Source organism: Hordeum vulgare, chromosome 2H (assembly GCF_904849725.1).
Source record: "Hordeum vulgare subsp. vulgare chromosome 2H, MorexV3_pseudomolecules_assembly, whole genome shotgun sequence".
NCBI classification, from domain to species: domain Eukaryota; kingdom Viridiplantae; phylum Streptophyta; class Magnoliopsida; order Poales; family Poaceae; genus Hordeum; species Hordeum vulgare.
This window is the reverse complement of record NC_058519.1, coordinates 573,430,814-573,448,868: the sequence shown is the minus strand read 5'-3', so window position 1 is coordinate 573,448,868 and position 18,055 is coordinate 573,430,814. Positions and strand designations below refer to the sequence as shown.

The 18,055-nt window shown below is 46.4% G+C and overlaps 1 protein-coding gene across 1 annotated transcript; it reads left to right on the top strand.

Annotated features, from left to right (window-relative positions):
* The first annotated feature begins 2,283 nt into the window (after positions 1-2,283).
* Positions 2,284-8,969, top strand: LOC123427390 (probable metal-nicotianamine transporter YSL9). The gene is made up of 8 exons (XM_045111419.1): positions 2,284-2,491; positions 2,761-3,186; positions 3,285-3,457; positions 6,868-6,965; positions 7,049-7,183; positions 7,285-7,474; positions 7,553-7,667; positions 7,749-8,969. The coding sequence occupies exons 1-8, from the start codon at positions 2,284-2,286 to the stop codon at positions 8,669-8,671; spliced, it is 2,268 nt and encodes a 755-aa protein (XP_044967354.1). The 3' UTR covers positions 8,672-8,969.
* Positions 8,970-18,055: the final 9,086 nt, after the last annotated feature.

Genomic DNA, 18,055 nt, shown 5'->3' with positions numbered 1-18,055 from the left:
TTTGCTCGATCCCCCTGCCAGCCTCTGAATCAGTCGGCTGAAGGGAATCGGCTATCTTGGCGGCGGCAGCCAAGTTGAGGATGGGTGTGCGGAACAGCTCCACGTTGCTCCGCCGAGTGTGCCGACTGGTAGAACGGCGAGCGCCGGATGTTTCGCCGATCTCGCGTTCGTTCCGGACAGTTTGGCGGGGACTTTCATGGGAGTTGGCCATGTGTACTTCTGCTGCAGGCCCGCGACCCACGCACTCAGAAGGGGACTCAGTTGGAACCGAGTCCGAGCGCTGGGACGGCGGGGCAACCACAACCGACTCCAGGACCGCCACTTGTGAAGACACGTTCTGGCGCGCCTGGGCGTGTTGCACCCAACGCTGGAGCCACGGACGGCGGGACCGCTTGTTGCGGCGCATGACGGCGGTGTAGGTCGACACCGGAGCCGACTGCTGGAGAAGAAGAATGCCGCGGGCGCCGGCACGGAAGTGCGTAGCCCCGCGATGGGGAATCGTCTCGACGTCGAGAGGGGCGTCCCGAAGCCATGCCGAATCGTCGACGATGAAGGAGAGAGCGTCGAAGAGAATCTCGTGACCCATGCTCGAATCTCCGCCGGATGACATGACGAAAAGATGTAGTCGCAAACTCGTCGGAAGTCGCTTAGACGCCTGCCCCACGGTGGGCGCCAACTGTCGTGGGTATAAGTCTGACAGTAGATATGTAGGGTATGAAAGGATGGGCAGAGCCTTAGCTACGGCGAGGTTGTATGAGTTCAGGCCCCTCTACGGTGGAGGTAATAGCCCTACGTCTCAGTGCTCTGGAAGCTTGTTGTCGAGTGGAATATGGATTACAGTGAATTGCTAACCCCTGCACCAGTGGGGGAGGGCGGCTTATATAGAGTGCGCTGCCCTCCACAACGGTTCGGTGCACAGGGGTGGAGTAGTGGCGAATAAATGTCCACGTTACAGGTAACGTATGTCTTAAATGCTAATAAAGGTACGTGGAAACGTACGACCGTTTCCCTCCAGGGGGTTACGATGCGCAGAGTGGAATCCAGTCGGTTAGTTTGATATACTCCGAATACTCATCTCCGACTGGATGGTGGAGGATTCGTTATCGACTGGATCATGGGATGTCCTTAATTCACTCGGAACTGACTAAGGGTCTTCTCCCTTATGAAGGGTAGTCCTTGGGTAGGACTTATAGGGCAGGCCTATGACCCTACCCTAGGACTATAACCCCAACAGTCATGCCGCCGCTGGCCTCGCCGTCCCCCACCGAGCCACGGTCGTTGGTCCTCACGCTCGAGCTGTACGCCTGGGACGGGGTGGTGCGCAAGTGGGTCAGCGCGCCACCTGTCTGATTGGGTGCGACGACGGAGCAGGAGGTGGCCTATTTGAAGCACTGCCGGTAGCGACGGGTGTCGGAAGAGGGCGGAGAGGTCCGACGGATCAAGCTGGTGGAGCGCGAGGCCGAAGCTGAAGAGGAGAAGCGACGTGCTGCCCATCGAGCGTCGGTGCAGCAACCGACGTCACCGCCGTCTAGGAGACGGCCTTTCCCTAGGCTGGCCCGGTGCTGACGCTAGTCGACTTCACCCGCCCCGACGACGGCGACGACGAGGACGCCTACGACAGCGCGCCTCCTCGTTTTTAGTTTATTAAATTTTTTGTTTAATGTAATGTGGACTAGGCCGACATTAATATTTAATTAATGATTTACATATTTTAAAATGTTTATTATGATTTTTTCCGTGCCGTCTAAAATGGCTCATGACCGCGTTGGACATAAGCGCTGACTTAATTGCAAAAGTAAACACGAATGTCCACCGGGCCGATTCAAATAGACAAAATACGGACATAGCGCGTGTCCATTTGAATCGACCGGTTGGAATTGTTCTTAGGATCGGCTTTGTAAATGACACCTCACCATTTTGTATTGTTCAACGGTGTAGTTGAGCGTCCCTCTCCCGGCTTCATTTCTGCCTTTGTGAGTCGACGTAGACTTGTGGCCTCATCGTCCGAGCCGTGCGTGCCGGGGAGCCGTCAGCCGTGGCGACCACACGCCGTGGAGTGAACAAGCAGAAGGATTACGCAGAGTCGCGGAAGCCGATCTTTCTTTCAGCTACGCAATCGCGTCAGTTAATGATTTTTCAAGCAACTGTAGATCGATTTCACTCGGAGATTCATTGACCTCTTTTTTTTTTTAAGTTTTTCCATTTTCAGCCCCTTGGTCTGGAGTTTTGATTGGACGGGGCTCCTTCCCGAGCGTTGATAAATGATAATGAGATATTTTATCGATGCGTGCCGAGGAGCAACTCCCGTCCGTTTGCTTGTGTGCATTCTTGCACAGTTGTCTGCACACAAACACAAGCCCCTACTCGGCCTCACGGAGAGCACTCGCCAGCACCGAGGCGAGGATCATAACATTTTCTTGGCCTTTCCATCATTTTCTGGCGGGGGACGCCGCTCCCAAGCTCTTTGGTCGAAAACTAGAGGACCCAGCAGGTGAGATTTTGTTTCTTCATGCTCTATGTATGTTCAGTTCTCCATTCCAACCGAGGAATCAAGAATGTCTTCCATGCTCCATGATTCTGCTTTCTGCACTGAATCACTCGCTCACAGCTCTCTGTCGAGAGCTCACTCGGTAGTCGGTACTGGTGGTACAAGTGTAGAGCTCACTAATGATTAAAGAACACCGTCCTCCGTCCGACGGTCGGATGACCCCCGGGCTCGAATCTGACGCCGGGGAAAATCTTCCGCCCGCTATGAAGCAGGACAGGCGGAGGAAGCACCCGAGGCCGCCGCCGCCGTCGAGCTCGGGATGGCGCCGCACTCGCGGTCCAGCGGCGGAGCCCGTTTCGAGGAGATCCGCGAGCTCGACGCCGGCGGCGGCGACTCCGAGCTGGGGGCCGGGCAGGCGCGGGGCCGCGTGCCGCCGTGGCGGGAGCAGCTGACGGCGCGCGGGATGGTGGCGAGCCTGGCGGTCGGCGCCATGTACAGCGTCATCGTGATGAAGCTCAACCTCACCACGGGCCTCGTCCCCACGCTCAACGTCTCCGCCGCGCTCATCGCCTTCGTCGTCCTCCGCGGCTGGACCAAGGCGCTGGCCCGCCTCGGCGTCGCCGCCCGCCCCTTCACGCGCCAGGAGAACACCGTCGTGCAGACCTGCGCCGTCGCCTGCTACAGCATCGCCGTCGGAGGTCAGTCAGGGCCGCGCATCGCATCCGCCGTTTCGTCAAGTGGAGCCCTGGGATTGAGACGCGCGTCCTTGGATTTTTTTTCCCCTTCCTTCCCTCAGGTGGGTTCGGGTCCTACCTGCTCGCGCTCGACAAGAACACCTACGAGATGGCGGGGGAGGAGACGGAGGGGAACGTGCCGGGGAGCTACAAGGAGCCCGGCATTGCGTGGATGACCGGCTTCCTCCTCGTCGTCAGCTTCGTGGGGATCATCGCGCTCGTCCCTCTCAGGAAGGTCAGTACGCTTGTGCTCCCACACTTGTAATCACAAGCTTACAATATATCCCGAAATTGCTCCTCTACCAATGTTGCATTCATTTTGCATACTTGTATCAAATTGGTCATCATCTCCATGTCACCCTTTGTATTCCATCATCTGCTCTTGCTTCAACAACAGAAAAATGTTAGCCCCTTCTGCTGTCCTACACGTCAGGTGCCGCTTAAGGTCTTTTTGTCTCTGTCTTGTTATCCTTGTTTGTTTATTATAGGATATTGTTTCAGTCTTCTTGTCAAAAAGGATTAGGTAAGCTGAAAAAGGATAAATCTAGCTACTTCGATTGAGTTTGGTGATGTAGTTCGACGTCAGTGCTACCATTGTCATGATTTAGTTAGGTGATTTAGTTAGGAGCTCTTGATTGGTGATAGCTTCATTGTACCTACTGAATGTGCCTTCTCTTTGGAGAACAATAGCAGGAGCATTGCCCATTCACTAATAAGATAGAAACGTTACAAAAAGGCCCGGGCATGCTTTTTGAATTCGACATGTTCCAACGGGACAGGCTACTAGGACTCTAGGATATGACCTATCGGATGTGCTGCACTGCAAATCTGTGCAATACCCTCGAAAACCTTGGGGAACACCTCGTGGTACGCAATAGAGTACATAAAATTGCCAACATCGGTAGAGCCATTACAAGATATGACAAAAAACACCTACCTCTAAGTCAGCATTCTCCCAAAACAAACATATGTGCATCGATGTCATTGAGTCTAGCCTGTGAAGGCCAGGACAAGGATTTTCATTCTGGATGTCAGATCCTACAAGTCAAAGGCAAGAGCATCAACACAAAGACAATGCCTTCAACAATAAGACGCAATTTTGTTGTTGCCGGCTCCGACTAGTGAAGCCAGATCGCAGGTTTTACCCTAGATATGAATAGTGTTGACCGTCTTGACGGTGGGTCTTCTAAGAGCTATTACACCCATCACTAGGAGCGAACCCACCCTGTTATCCTCCTAAGATAGCCACCATTGGAAATCCTATCGATCGTGTAATGACTCGACCCTGATCATCTTTGACTAGACTGAATCATTAGTCTTCCACCTTCCGCAACATGCATCCACCTGTTGTTAAAGGAGAGAGGGCGATGCCATGATAGACCACGTTGATCCTTTGATTGTGATGCACTCGTGGGTACATGTCTGCATGCCCGCGACATCGGCACAAAGCCTTGCCGCAAGATCGTCATACAAAGACCACATGCCTGATAGAGAGTGAGCTACCGCTCCTACCACCTCAAATGGAGGAAAGCCCCTCCACATTCGGCGGCAGTAAGGGGAGCAACGCTTTGACCGCGACCGCACCATAGTCATGATGTCCATCGCCCGCGAGCAGATGCCTAACCACAACACGACCGTCTGTGGCACACTAGTCAAGCAATGCCCATAACCCACCAGTTCAGAGTGTCATCATTGTCGGTGCGCTGACCGCCCTTGAGGATGACAACCAGACAACATTGGTCACCGCTATGGGAGATCAGAGAAACCACCGTATGATGAGTGAGGCTGATGGTCCCGTCACCGCCCAGAGGCGGAGCAAGAAGATGAAAGAGTATATCACCTTTCTATCTTTTTTTAGAAAAGGAGGCGTGCCCCGACCTCTGCATCAGATAGATGCATGCAGCCCCTTTATTAATAAATCAAACAAAATAGTCTGCAATCCAAGACATGCTCAAAACGAGCTGAAGCAAAAAAAATCGAAATATAAATTGAAAAGCCACAATCGGCAAAAATAGGACTAGATGCCTAACCACCTATCCTATTACTGGACCGTCATCCAAACCGGTTGTAGATATCCCGAGCTGCCATCTCCCGTCGGGCAGACCCAGTAATCAAAGGCTCTCTGGTTTCCGTAGGAGTACGCTTTGACCGCGACCGCACCATAGTCATGATGTCCATCGCCCGCGAGCAGATGCCTAACCACAACACGACCGTCTGTGGCACACTAGTCAAGCAATGCCCATAACCCACCAGTTCAGAGTGTCATCATTGTCGGTGCGCTGACCGCCCTTGAGGATGACAACCAGACAACATTGGTCACCGCTATGGGAGATCAGAGAAACCACCGTATGATGAGTGAGGCTGATGGTCCCGTCACCGCCCAGAGGCGGAGCAAGAAGATGAAAGAGTATATCACCTTTCTATCTTTTTTTAGAAAAGGAGGCGTGCCCCGACCTCTGCATCAGATAGATGCATGCAGCCCCTTTATTAATAAATCAAACAAAATAGTCTGCAATCCAAGACATGCTCAAAACGAGCTGAAGCAAAAAAAATCGAAATATAAATTGAAAAGCCACAATCGGCAAAAATAGGACTAGATGCCTAACCACCTATCCTATTACTGGACCGTCATCCAAACCGGTTGTAGATATCCCGAGCTGCCATCTCCCGTCGGGCAGACCCAGTAATCAAAGGCTCTCTGGTTTCCGCAGGAGTGAGTAATGACCACGTACGGATCAAAGATGTTGCCTTGTAAATGACCTGCAAAAATTTATACGAGTTTATTTGTTAGAAACCATGTCATTTCTACAGTTCTATATAGCCCATAGTAAAGCACATACTCCTATCCGAATATGTCTCGCTAAATTTAAATCCACTCCATTTAACCACGATCCAAATAATGTGCGAATTGTGGAGGTGTGATGTTAAAGGCTATATGGACTGATTGCCAAAGAATTTTGGCAAGCGGGCAGTCAAGAAAGAGGTGTTTGATAGTCTCATCATTATCACAAAAGTTGCATCTTTTACTACCCTCCCAATTACGTTTTGCCAAATTATCCTTAGAGAGAATCACCTTCTTGCGAACAAACGACATGAAGACCTTGATTCGTAAGGGCACTTTGACCTTCCAAATGTGAATCGATTTGGGAATCGGGCCTGAGTCAATTAAGCTAAGATACATTGATTTGACCGAGAAGATGCCATTCATGGTTAACTTCCAATGAATCCTATCGGGCCCCTCCGATAAGTGGATATTCATCAATCTTCTGACTAGGTGTAACCATCCTTCCCATCGACTACCCACCAAAGCTCTCCGGAACTGTATATCGTGTACCGTGTGGTGTTTTTCTTAACATTAGCTACTTACCCTATCATTCGGTTATTATGTTTCTGAAAACTTGTAATTCTAATCTTCAGCTGCAATTCACTAAGAGCATAATTTTGGAAAAAGTACATGGAAGTTTTGAGTTGTCAGCTATGCGCTATAGTCCTTGTCATGTCTGGCTAAACATATTTGTACTTGTGAATGCTTCAAATTGAACTTGATCCTGCATAGTCTTCTCTTAGGTCACAAGAGCTTCAATAAGTTTGACATCACATGTACACAGATGATTAATTTTGCCATCAAAATTTGTAAAATTTCAGATTATGATAATCGACTACAAATTAACTTACCCAAGCGGGACTGCAACAGCTGTGCTTATAAATGGATTCCATACGCCTTATGGAGATGCTATGGCAAAGTATGTTGGTTATTTCTAACACAGGACCTGGAGAATCAAACACCATTATCTTTTTTAATAAGTCCTTTATTTCTTCACGTCAGGCAGCAAGTAAATGGATTCACAAAATACTTCGGAATCAGCTTCTTCTGGAGCTTCTTCCAGTGGTTTTACTCTGGTGGAGACAGTTGTGGGTTCTCGCAGTTTCCTACTTTTGGACTAACAGCTTGGAAACACACGTAACATTGTCCACTTTGCTCATTGTGATATTAAATATCTTCTTGACCAGTAACATTTTTACCTGATTCTGTTTTTTTTCTTCTGATTTTTGGGGTGTTAGATTCTTCTTTGATTTCAGCCTCACATATGTTGGGGCAGGGATGATTTGTTCCCACCTTGTCAATCTGTCTCTCCTTTTTGGTGCCATTCTCTCCTGGGGTGTCATGTGGCCTCTGATCAGTGATTTGGAAGGTGACTGGTATCCAGCAAATATACCAGAAAGCAGCATGAGCAGCCTGCAAGGTTACAAGGTTTGTTTCTGAGTTTGTTTCGGTTATTTTACATGTCGACTATAATTCTTTTGTTGTTTACCTTGTCTCAATCTGCAGGCTTTCATATGCATAGCTCTCATCCTAGGAGATGGCCTATACAATTTTGTCAAGATAATTGCATTCACCATTAAAAATCTGTTTGAAAAATCAAAGCTAAAGAACACAAAGAAAGGTAACCATTCTGACAAATGCATGTATGTAGAGTCTTTGTGATATATATAGATAATCTCATTAGGGTTCATGCTATTTCTAGACGAAGACATTCCAGTGCTTGATGACCTTCATCGTAATGAAGTCTTTATGGAAGACAGTCTACCTTCCTGGCTCGCCTACTCTGGTTACGTTGCATTATCAGTTGCTGCAGTAATTATTATTCCCTTGATGTTCCGTGAGATGAAGTGGTACTATGTTGTCATAGCATACCTATTGGCTCCTGCCCTGGGTTTCTGCAATGCCTATGGTGCCGGCCTTACTGATATGAACATGGCCTACAATTATGGGAAGGTTGCCCTCTTCATTCTTGCAGCCTGGGCTGGAAAAGACTCTGGTGTAGTGGCTGGCTTAGTAGGCTGCGGTCTGGTGAAATCGCTGGTGTCAATATCTGCTGATCTGATGCATGATTTCAAGACTGGGCATCTTACATTAACATCACCTAGATCAATGCTAGTTGCTCAGGCTATTGGCACCGCCATGGGCTGTATCATCGGGCCACTAACATTCATGCTTTTCTACAAAGCATTTGACATAGGCAACCCAGAAGGGCCCTGGAAGGCACCGTATGCTCTAATCTACCGAAACATGGCGATTCTTGGTGTCGAGGGTTTCTCTGCTCTACCCAAGCATTGCTTGCAGCTGTGCTATGGGTTCTTTGGCTTTGCGGTGGTGGCCAACCTTATGAGGGACCTCTTGCCACCGAAGTATGGCAGGTGGGTTCCCCTACCTATGGCAATGGGGGTTCCTTTCCTTGTCGGTGCGAGCTTTGCCATCGACATGTGTGTGGGAAGCTTAGCTGTCTTCATCTGGAATATGTTGGACAGAAGTAAAGCTGCACTGATGGTGCCAGCAGTTGCATCTGGTTTGATATGTGGAGATGGGCTTTGGATCTTCCCTTCGGCCTTGCTTGCACTGGCCAAGATCAGCCCACCATTCTGCATGGCATTCAGGGCTACACACTAGGACAGTAACAAGCAAGCTAGATCTATGTACAGCTAGAAGGCATACATCCTGGCAAGAATGCAGTAAATAGATTTTGCATAGCTGGGCGAGATTGTAACATGCACATGCATTTTTCTTACTATTGATATGTTTCTGTATAGTCTTGGCAACAAGTCCCTCAAGGTGTAATACTGTAAGATATGGGAATAATCTTTCAGGGGCAGCTGATCCAGTTGTTCATTGTCAGTTTCGAGCATATGAAGATAGTTCACTGACATATATGCCAATGAAGAATCATAAAAAAGAAAAGTTTTTGAAAGAGTGTTTCCCCTCCGGTTTATGTCGCTACATGTTCAAATGCAACCATACACCAAAAGGAAACGGCTTAGCATCAGAGAACCAACTCAAGGTCATTCCACATTTCCAGCTAAAACCATGCTAAAACTAGTTCACAACGAATAACTAACTTCAGGTTTTTATTCCAACAGAACAAAAGGCAACAGCTTGAGCCGATACTGCATCTTTCAGGTTTGCCCATTAGCACCAGTCTCTCTTTGGATTGAGGAGACGGCTACGAACTCGCAGTCAATTGTTCGGGCGGTGCTATTCTCCAGACAGGGTCTAGCTGCGTGAGTGCTAATAAAATCATCAACTTCCTTCTCCACTCATCGCCCTCACTTGAGTTAAATGCAAATAATATCACATTAGTGTCATAGCTCTTGTAAAACCATCACTTTACAAAACGTGACACTTTGCACCGCAACATAATTTTGACAATGGCAAAAACCAGTGAACTGAAAATCAAGCCCGTTTTGACGTGGTCAATCGCGCGCTGCCGACAGCGGTGGACGGCATCACGCTAACGGCCATTGGGACCTAGCCGGTCGGCCCGTTCCCTAAGGGGTAACATCGTCGTTCCCATCCTCTCCTCTCGCTCACTCTTCCGTGCTTTGCTCTCCCCTGCCTCGGCCCCCTCTGCACCATCGCTGTCGCCGCCGCCTAACCTCACCGTCGCCACCGGAATATTTTCTTGGGCAGACTCCGAGGAGAGCAGTGAGGTAGAAATGCTCAACTTCCCTATGATGTAATGCCCCTCCACTGTACTCTTTTTTTTTATAGCCCGGGGTTAGTGATTTGGTATGATTTGGACCGGATCCAGGGCATTTTACCATTCCCAATTCCTTTTGACTCTATCCAACCCCTCCTGACCATAGACTATTCAGACTTTGATGGCGATGTTGAGACGACAGAGGAAGGTCCCGTTGAGTGCTACTGTTGGGGAACGTTGCAAGGGAAACAAAAATTTCCTACGCTCAACAAGATCAATCTAGGAGATGCACATCTACGAGAGGAGAGATTATATCTACATACCCTCGTAGATCGCTAAACGGAAGCGTTAAAGAACGTGGTTGATGTAATGGTACGTCTTCGCGATCCAATCACGATCCGTACCACGAACTCTCGATCGAGCGCCGAATGAACGGCACCTCCGCGTTCAGCACACGTACAACTCGATGATGTCTCCACCTCCTCGATCCAGCGAACGAGGACGGAGTAGTATATGAGTTCTCTGGCAACACGAAGGTGTGGCGGCGGCGGTGGTGGTGCTATCTCGGCAAGGCTACGTCTAGCGCTACTGAAACCGCGAACAGAGGAGAAAATAATCTAGGGAGAGAGAGGGGCGCCAAGGGCTTCGTGTGTCCTCTTGGGGCGCCCCCTCCCCTCTATATATAGGTGGAGGGGCGTGGGGAACAGCCCCTCCAAGCCATAGGGTGCACCCAAGGGGGGAGGAGGTGGAATCCTAGTCCCCTTCCTTCCCTTCCATACAAAGGTGGACTTTTCACCTTTCCCAACTACATGGGCCTTGAGGGACTTGTGCGCTTGGCCCAATAAGACTACGATGTCTCTCCTCAGCCCATGCAAACCCTTGGTGGACTGCCGGACTCCTCCGGAAGTTTTTGTAACCTTCTACAAGCTTTTCAGTAAAATACCGGAAAAACTTGAAACTTTTCCGGTAGCCAAAATATGACTTCCCATATATAAATCTTTACCTCCGGACCATTCCGGAGCTCCTTGTGATGTCCGAGATTTCATCCGGGACTCCGAACAACTTTCGGTTACCATCACACATAACTCATTAGTACCATATCGTCACCGAACCTTAAGTGTGCAGACCCCGCGGGTTCGAAAACTATGCAGACATGACCGAGACACTCTCCGACCAATAACCAATAGCGGGACCTAGATGCCCATATTGGCTCTTACATATTCTACGAAGATCTTTGTCGGTTGAACCAGGATGTCAAGGATTCAATCAATCCCGTATACTGTTCCCTTTGTCCATCGGTATGTTACTTGCCCGATATTCGATCGTCGGTATCTCTATACCTAGTTCAATCTCATTACCGGCAAGTCTCTTTACTTGTTCCGTAAGATAAGATCCCGTGACTAACTCCTTAGTCACATTGCTTGCAAGCTTCTTGTGATGTTGTATTACCGAGTGGGCCCAGAGATACCTCCCAGTCATACAGAGTGACAAATCCCAGTCTCGATTCACGCCAACCCAATAGACACCTTCGAAAATACGTGTAGAGAACCTTTATAGCCACCGAGTTACGTTGCAACGTTTGGTACACACAAGGCATTCCTCCGGTGCCCGGGAGTTGCATGATCTCATGGTCATAGAAATAGATACTTGACATGCAGAAAACAGTAGCAATAAACTGACACGATCACACGCTACTCCGTATCTTTGTCACTCCGTATGACGGGGAGGTATGGAGATACCGACGATCGAATCTCGGGCAAGTAACATACCGATAGACAAAGGGAATAGTATATACGGGATTGATTGAATCCTTGACATCGTGGTTCGACCGATAAAGATCATCATAGAATATGTAGGAGCCAATATGGACATCCAGGTCCCGCTATTAGTTATTGGCCGGAGAGTGTCTCGGTCATGTGTGCATAGGTCTTGAACCTGCACGGTCTGCACACTTAAGGTTTGGTGACGATTTGGTATTAATGAATTATGTGTGGTTGTAACCGAAAGTTGTTTAGAGTCCCGGATGAGATCCTGGATGTCACCAGGAGCTCCGTTATGGTCCGGAGGTAAATATTTATATATGGGAAGTCATATTTTGGCTACCGAAAAAGTTTGATTTTTTCCGGTATTGTACCGCGAAGCTTCTAGAAGGTTCCGGAAACTTCTAGAGGAGTCCGGAAGTGCACCAAGGGTTCCACCATGTCCCAAGCATTTGCATGGGCTGAGAGGAGACGTCGTGGCCTTATTGGGCTAAACGCACAAGTCCCTCAAGGCCCATGCAGTTGGGAAAGATGGAAAGTCCACCTTTGTATGGAAGGGAAGGAAGGGTTCTAGATTCCACCTTCTCCCCCTTGGTTGCGCCCTAGGGCTTGGAGGGGCTGTTCCACATGCCCCTCCACCTATATATATAGAGAGAGGAGGGGGCGCCCCAAGAGCACACACGAAGCCCTTGGCGCCCCTCTCTCTCCCTGGATGTATTTCTCCTCTAGTTTTTTCGGTAGTGCTTAGGCGAAGCCCTGCCGGGAAAGCACCACCACCAATACCGTCATGTCGTCGCGCTGCCGGGGAGTCATCTACCACTCTGCCCTCGCTTTCTGGATCGAGGAGGCGGAGACGTCATCGAGCTGTACGTGTGCTGAACGCGAAGGTGCCGTCCGTTCTGCACTTGACCGGGAGTTCGCGGGACGGATCGTGATAGGATCGCGAAGATGTTCAACTACATCAACCCATTTCTTAACGCTTCCGCTTAGCGATCTACAAGGGTATGTAGATGCACTCTTCCCTCTCGTAGATGACATCACCATGGATAGATCTTGTGTGTCCGTAGGAAATTTTTTGTTTCCCATGCGACGTTCCCCAAAACTTTGGACTAGTCACCATGCCACAGAAGGAAGAACCAATAGTAGTATCATGATTCTTCTGCATCGAAAAGATGCCTTAGTCAATCCAAAGAGGAGAGGCTGGGAATGGAGGATCTAAAAATGGCACATTCTGCAGGTTAACCTTGTCAAACCCGAACCCTAACCGAAAGCAGTGTATACATACCTAGCCATCCACGTCCATGCTGGTGTAGGTCCGCTCCTCCTCCTCGTTGTTGTCTTCTAGATCTCTCCAAGAGGCCATTGCGGCAGCGACGACGCGAAGGGGAGCAAGGCAGAGGAGAGTGAGGGAGTGAGCCAGAGGAGAGGGTGGGAATGGCACCGTTTCCCCTTAGGAAACGGGCCAACCGACTCGGTACCAACAACCATTAGCGCGGTGCCATCCGCCGTTGTCGGTCAGGGCACGATTGGCCACATCAAAATGGGCTCGATTATCAGCTGAGTGTTTTGTGCCACTGTCAAAAATTCTGCTGCGGTGCAAAGTGTCACATTTTGTAAAATGGTGGTTTTCTGAGAGCTATGCCGCTAATGTGGTGGTTTGATGGATTTAACTCACCTCACTTTAACACAAAAATATCCAATTCGATTAAAAGATAGGAATCATACTTTCAGCGGGTAAGGTCGGCTCACAAAATGGAAGTCGTGAGATAGGAAGAAGATCACGGAGAAATAACTGAATTAGGGATCAATCCATATGCGGCTTCCCTTCTCCCCTTTCCCATAGTAAACCAGCCAATAGTATCCATTCTTTTTTATAGCAAGGAAAAGGGGAGCACAATGGATTGACCCGTCGACTCCAGGAAGATAGCCGATGGTTCCCAACTCGCAGTCAATCGTTCTGATGACGCTATTCTCTAGACAAGGTTGAGTTGCGTGAGTGTTAATAAAACCGTCAGCTTCCTTCCCCACTCACCCCCCTCACTTTAACACAAAAAATCCAATTTGATTCAAAGATAGGAATCACACCTCCAGCAGGAAAGGTCGGCTCACGAAATGAGATGGAAAGAAGACCAGAAAGAAAGATCTAAATTAGGATCAAACCATACACGGTTTGCCTTCTCCCAATCCCCATAGTAAACCAGCCAATAATACCCATTCTTTTTTAAGAGAAGGAAAAAGGGAGCACAAGTGAAGTTTTTGCTTCCGAGCTCATATGTTCCCTCGTGGATAGTAAAATCAAAAATAAAGTAAAAAATCTATGGTAAACTTTGGCAAAAGTTTTGTATGATTACAAAATTTCAGCTCTAAAGAGCATTTGTGGAAGTCGTGGAGAAAAAAAATTGCTGCTCCAAAAAATGCTAGTTTCGGATACATTTTAGACTGTTGATTTTGTTTTTTTCGCTATAACTTGCAGGAATATTATTTGGTGCTGAATTAGATACGCATGTAAAATATTTGTCAAAGTTTATTAATATTTTACTACTTTTTTGATTTTACTATTCACAAAGGAGTATTTGAGCTCGGGAGTAGAATATGACTTTCCACACAAAGGCTAGATCTATGTTCTCGAGGAAGATAGGCAACGATGCTAGCATCCGCACCAGCCTATTGTTCGTGATAAGTAGGAGTAGAAGGGTGTGATTTACTTGAAGCGAGTCAAGCCGGTTTTATCCGGGTTTTTCTTTTCTTTTATTTTTGTTTTTCATCTCCATTTTTTCATTATAATTTTATTTGGTTTATTTTGTTTACTTTTTTGTTTTCTTTGTTTCTTTTGATTTTCATTCTACATTTGTTTTATACCAAAACATTTTTTAATAGACGTATAACATTTTTGCCAATACAAAATATTTTTAATATTTAGTCAATATTTTTTCTATACATATTTAAAAAATAAATCAAATGCTTGATTAATAATTTTTAAATACAAGGTTAACTTTTTTTGAATCAATGGTCAATTTGTCTGCTATGCATACTTTCAAACTTTTTTAAATGCTTGAATAATATTTTTCAAATGCAAGATTAATATTTTTTAATACATGTTCAATATTTTTATTTATGCCCATTTAATATTTTTAAATGCTTGATTAACATTTTTAAATACAATACTAATATTTCTTGAACACATGGTTAACAGTTTGTCTAAACACATTTAGCATTTTTCAAATGCTTATTTAACATTTTTCAAATACTTGTTTGACATTTTTACAAATTCTTGATTAATATTTTTATATTCATGATAAAAATTCATCATTTTTCAATACATGGTTTTGTTGTATACATTTAACTTTTTCAAATGCCTGATTAACATTTTTGAAATGTTTGTTTAGCATTTTCCAAATGTTTGGTCAATATTTATCAAAATTTTTATGTATAGTTATTTTTGTAATATATTTATTTAGAATATTTGAAAGTATAAAAAAAGTTAAAAAAGCAAAAAGAACAAAAAACAAGGTTGTTGTTTCCCGTGCGTCTGGACCATCCCAATTCGCGGCACCCTTCAGCGAGGTTCCCTATGTCTGGCTGAATGCGAGACATAGGGGTGCCTGTCTCCTCCTCGTTGTCAATGTCGTGCACTTCTCTGATATGGGACTGGACCACCTTGGACATGAGTGCATGGGCCATGAGCCACTCATTAGACAGTCTCCAGCTTTACGCTGAAAACCTCCTTGATTTCTATACAACCTTTTTCTAAAAAAAAAAACAGATTGCTAAAAAAACTAAAAACCTCCTTGCTAGCTAAAAAAACTCCTTGCTAGTTCCTGGGTAACATTTTACCGGAAGAGTGATCTCTTCGTGTTTTTGATTGACCTTCTTGGTCATGTAACAAATAGACTTTGTCCCCCTCTTCTTAATTAATTAGATGAAGGAAATCTTTTGCCTCTGTTTTAAAAAAACTTCTCACTTTGTTTCCAAAAATAATAATATAAAGTTGTTCTAGAAAAGACCCTCCTTGCCACCTGCTCAAACAATTTTGTTGCTCACAACAGCAGACTTCATCTCGCCTCCGTAATTTGTTTGAGACGACGTATGGAGCCCGTGTCTAACTAGTTGTACAATCACTACCTAATCATGAGGTTTGTTACTTGTGGTCCATATTGACCAAAGAACAACGGCAATCCAAACCAAGATCAAACATTTCATTTCACGAGCAAAAGCATGAACCCACCGATTCAACAACTGATCCACTTCGCTCACTAGTAAGGATGCTATCATGAGCCACCAGCCAAATTAATCGTTTGATACCCAAAGGAAACCTTATTTTTCGCAGTTATTTTTGTGGGAAAGAGGTATCCATCCACTACAATTCTAATAGAAAGAACTAACAGTGAATCTGCCATTTGTTTTTGTAAGAGGCCAAACAACATCATCTTTTAAACACCCCGCAAAAAAATCATCTTTTAAATCTACTAGACTTATTGACATTGTCATCAGCTTGCTTCAGTGATCTGTGTTCTTTCTCATAAAGCATACTTTCCTTCCCTCACTAAAGCAAAAATCATACTTCCTCTGTTCCTAAATATAAGTCTTTTAGAGGTTGCACTAATGGACTACATATGGATGTATATAGACATATTTTAGATTATAGATTCATTTATTTTGCTTTGTACGTAGACTTGTAATGAAATATCTTAAAAGACTTATATTTAGAAATGGGGGGAGTACAAAATAGGGAATGGCTAATACAGTGGTGCATCCCTATACACTAGTCCTCTCAAAACCTCAATCCTTTCTAATTCTAATTCTTGTTTTACAACATTTGTAAAAAGTATTTTTCACATGTAACGGGCCGCTCCAAAACATGGAGTCACCTGCCCTGCTTTTAAACAAAAAGAACACTTGTTCGTAACATAAATGATACTACCTTTTGCTAAAGTCCTCTACCATTTTCCAAACTCTTATTTCCAGATCTAACACCCCGGACCTGTTCATCAAGTTGATAGGAGTGGCGATAATGTTAGCAAGATGATGACTTTAGATTTATTGATTGATGTATTGAAATGATTGCATGCATCGTCCTGATGAAGAGGCCGAATGTCATTCTCCTTTTTAGAAAAGAAAAAGAAAAGAAAAAAAACACCTAGAACCAGTCTACAACTTTTGGCTAGGCCACTAAATGATACCACTTCCTCACGGCACATCCTCTTGCCACATTACCCTAGCTCCAAAACAATCTATTCTTTTCCTAACGCCCACTGAAATTTCATACAAAGACATAATATGAAAGGGAATGCTACTACTTAAACTTGAATTGACAGGTACCAATCTTCCTCCAATTGAAAGAAGCTCTTCCTTGTCAGCCTCTTAACCTGTTTCCAGTTTTACTCTCAACTTTTTTTCCAATCCTTGTTTCCAATCCAAATCTCATCTCTTGGAAGGCCAAGACAAATGGGTGGTAAACCACCGACTTTACACGTGAAAACATTACTATGAACAACCTGCTTTCCTAGAGGCTAGAGCTTTCCCAAAATGATCCCTTGTGGAAACAGACACGGGTGCCAGTGGTGGAGGAAACGGTGGCTGACAGAGCCGTCGCCGATTATGACTTTGTTGTTAGGTTGATCTCTTTCCCAATGAGCCCAACGGTTCATTGGACCTTGACTCACGTCCTGATCGAAGGCGTCCAGCCCAAGCAAGGCTGGTGGGCCCCTGTCGCGCAGTGCTATAAAGAGGAGGTGGGGACCGTGGCACAAGTAACGAGGTTCGCCGTCGCCACTGTTCCCCACTCCTAACCCTAATCCGATCTAGAGGGATGCACTGAAGCGATGGGAAGTTCACCTCAGCCGCTGTCACATCTCTCTCCTTCCCCACCGTCGTCACCACCTCACGACGGTGTTTGGAGGGAGCTCATCGAGTTCATCACAAGGTAATAAATCACTACTCTAACCGAACACATCTAGCCTTGTCGATCCATGGGATCTATCAATCGTATGATGCCTCGAGTGATCTCTTCCTTCTCTCTCTACGTGTCACCCCGGAGCTTGGCTTGCGCTGATTCCGTTTGTCTTCGCTACGAATCGATCGCACTGGTTCGCTGTTCCCTGCGAAGCAAATAGTGCCACGCATTGTGGAGCTTTCTTACCCAGTGCAGCTCAAGGCGCGGTCTGCATCGGCTTGTCGCCACACCGATCGATCGTGGTCGTTGCTACCCATGCTCTGCAGTGCTCGCATATATCCGGTTAGGTTTGCTGACCAATTTGAGGGATTCGAAAGCTGCAGCAGCGATGGCACCACTGCCTCCCGTGCAGCAGTGCCTGAATCTCACGCGAAAAGAATCCAAAACAGGACCGCATGGTCATGATCCCCCACGCACTAGTCTACTCCTATATGAAAACTCGTTCTCTCTTCTCCCGTAGGCTGGGGTAACCACCTAGATTTCCTTGGTGGTTTGATTGACTTCGCACATGCGCCGCGATGGGCAATCACGGCAAGAATCACGGCAACCTAGCTAGCTAGATTTTCCAGCATAAGAAAGCACCTTTGTGGCTTGACTTCAGTAGTGAGGTACGATGAGCGATCAAGTCAAGTGTTACGTAAGGA

Bases quoted from the DNA above. Each gene is read 5' to 3' on its own strand.
- LOC123427390 (XM_045111419.1), top strand. From the start codon at position 2,284: ATGCGTGCCGAGGAGCAACTCCCGTCCGTTTGCTTGTGTGCATTCTTG. The intron at 6,966-7,048 runs GTATGTTGGTTA...TCTTCACGTCAG, and splicing joins TATGGAGATGCTATGGCAAA to GCAGCAAGTAAATGGATTCA. The intron at 7,184-7,284 runs GTAACATTGTCC...TTGGGGTGTTAG, and splicing joins CTAACAGCTTGGAAACACAC to ATTCTTCTTTGATTTCAGCC.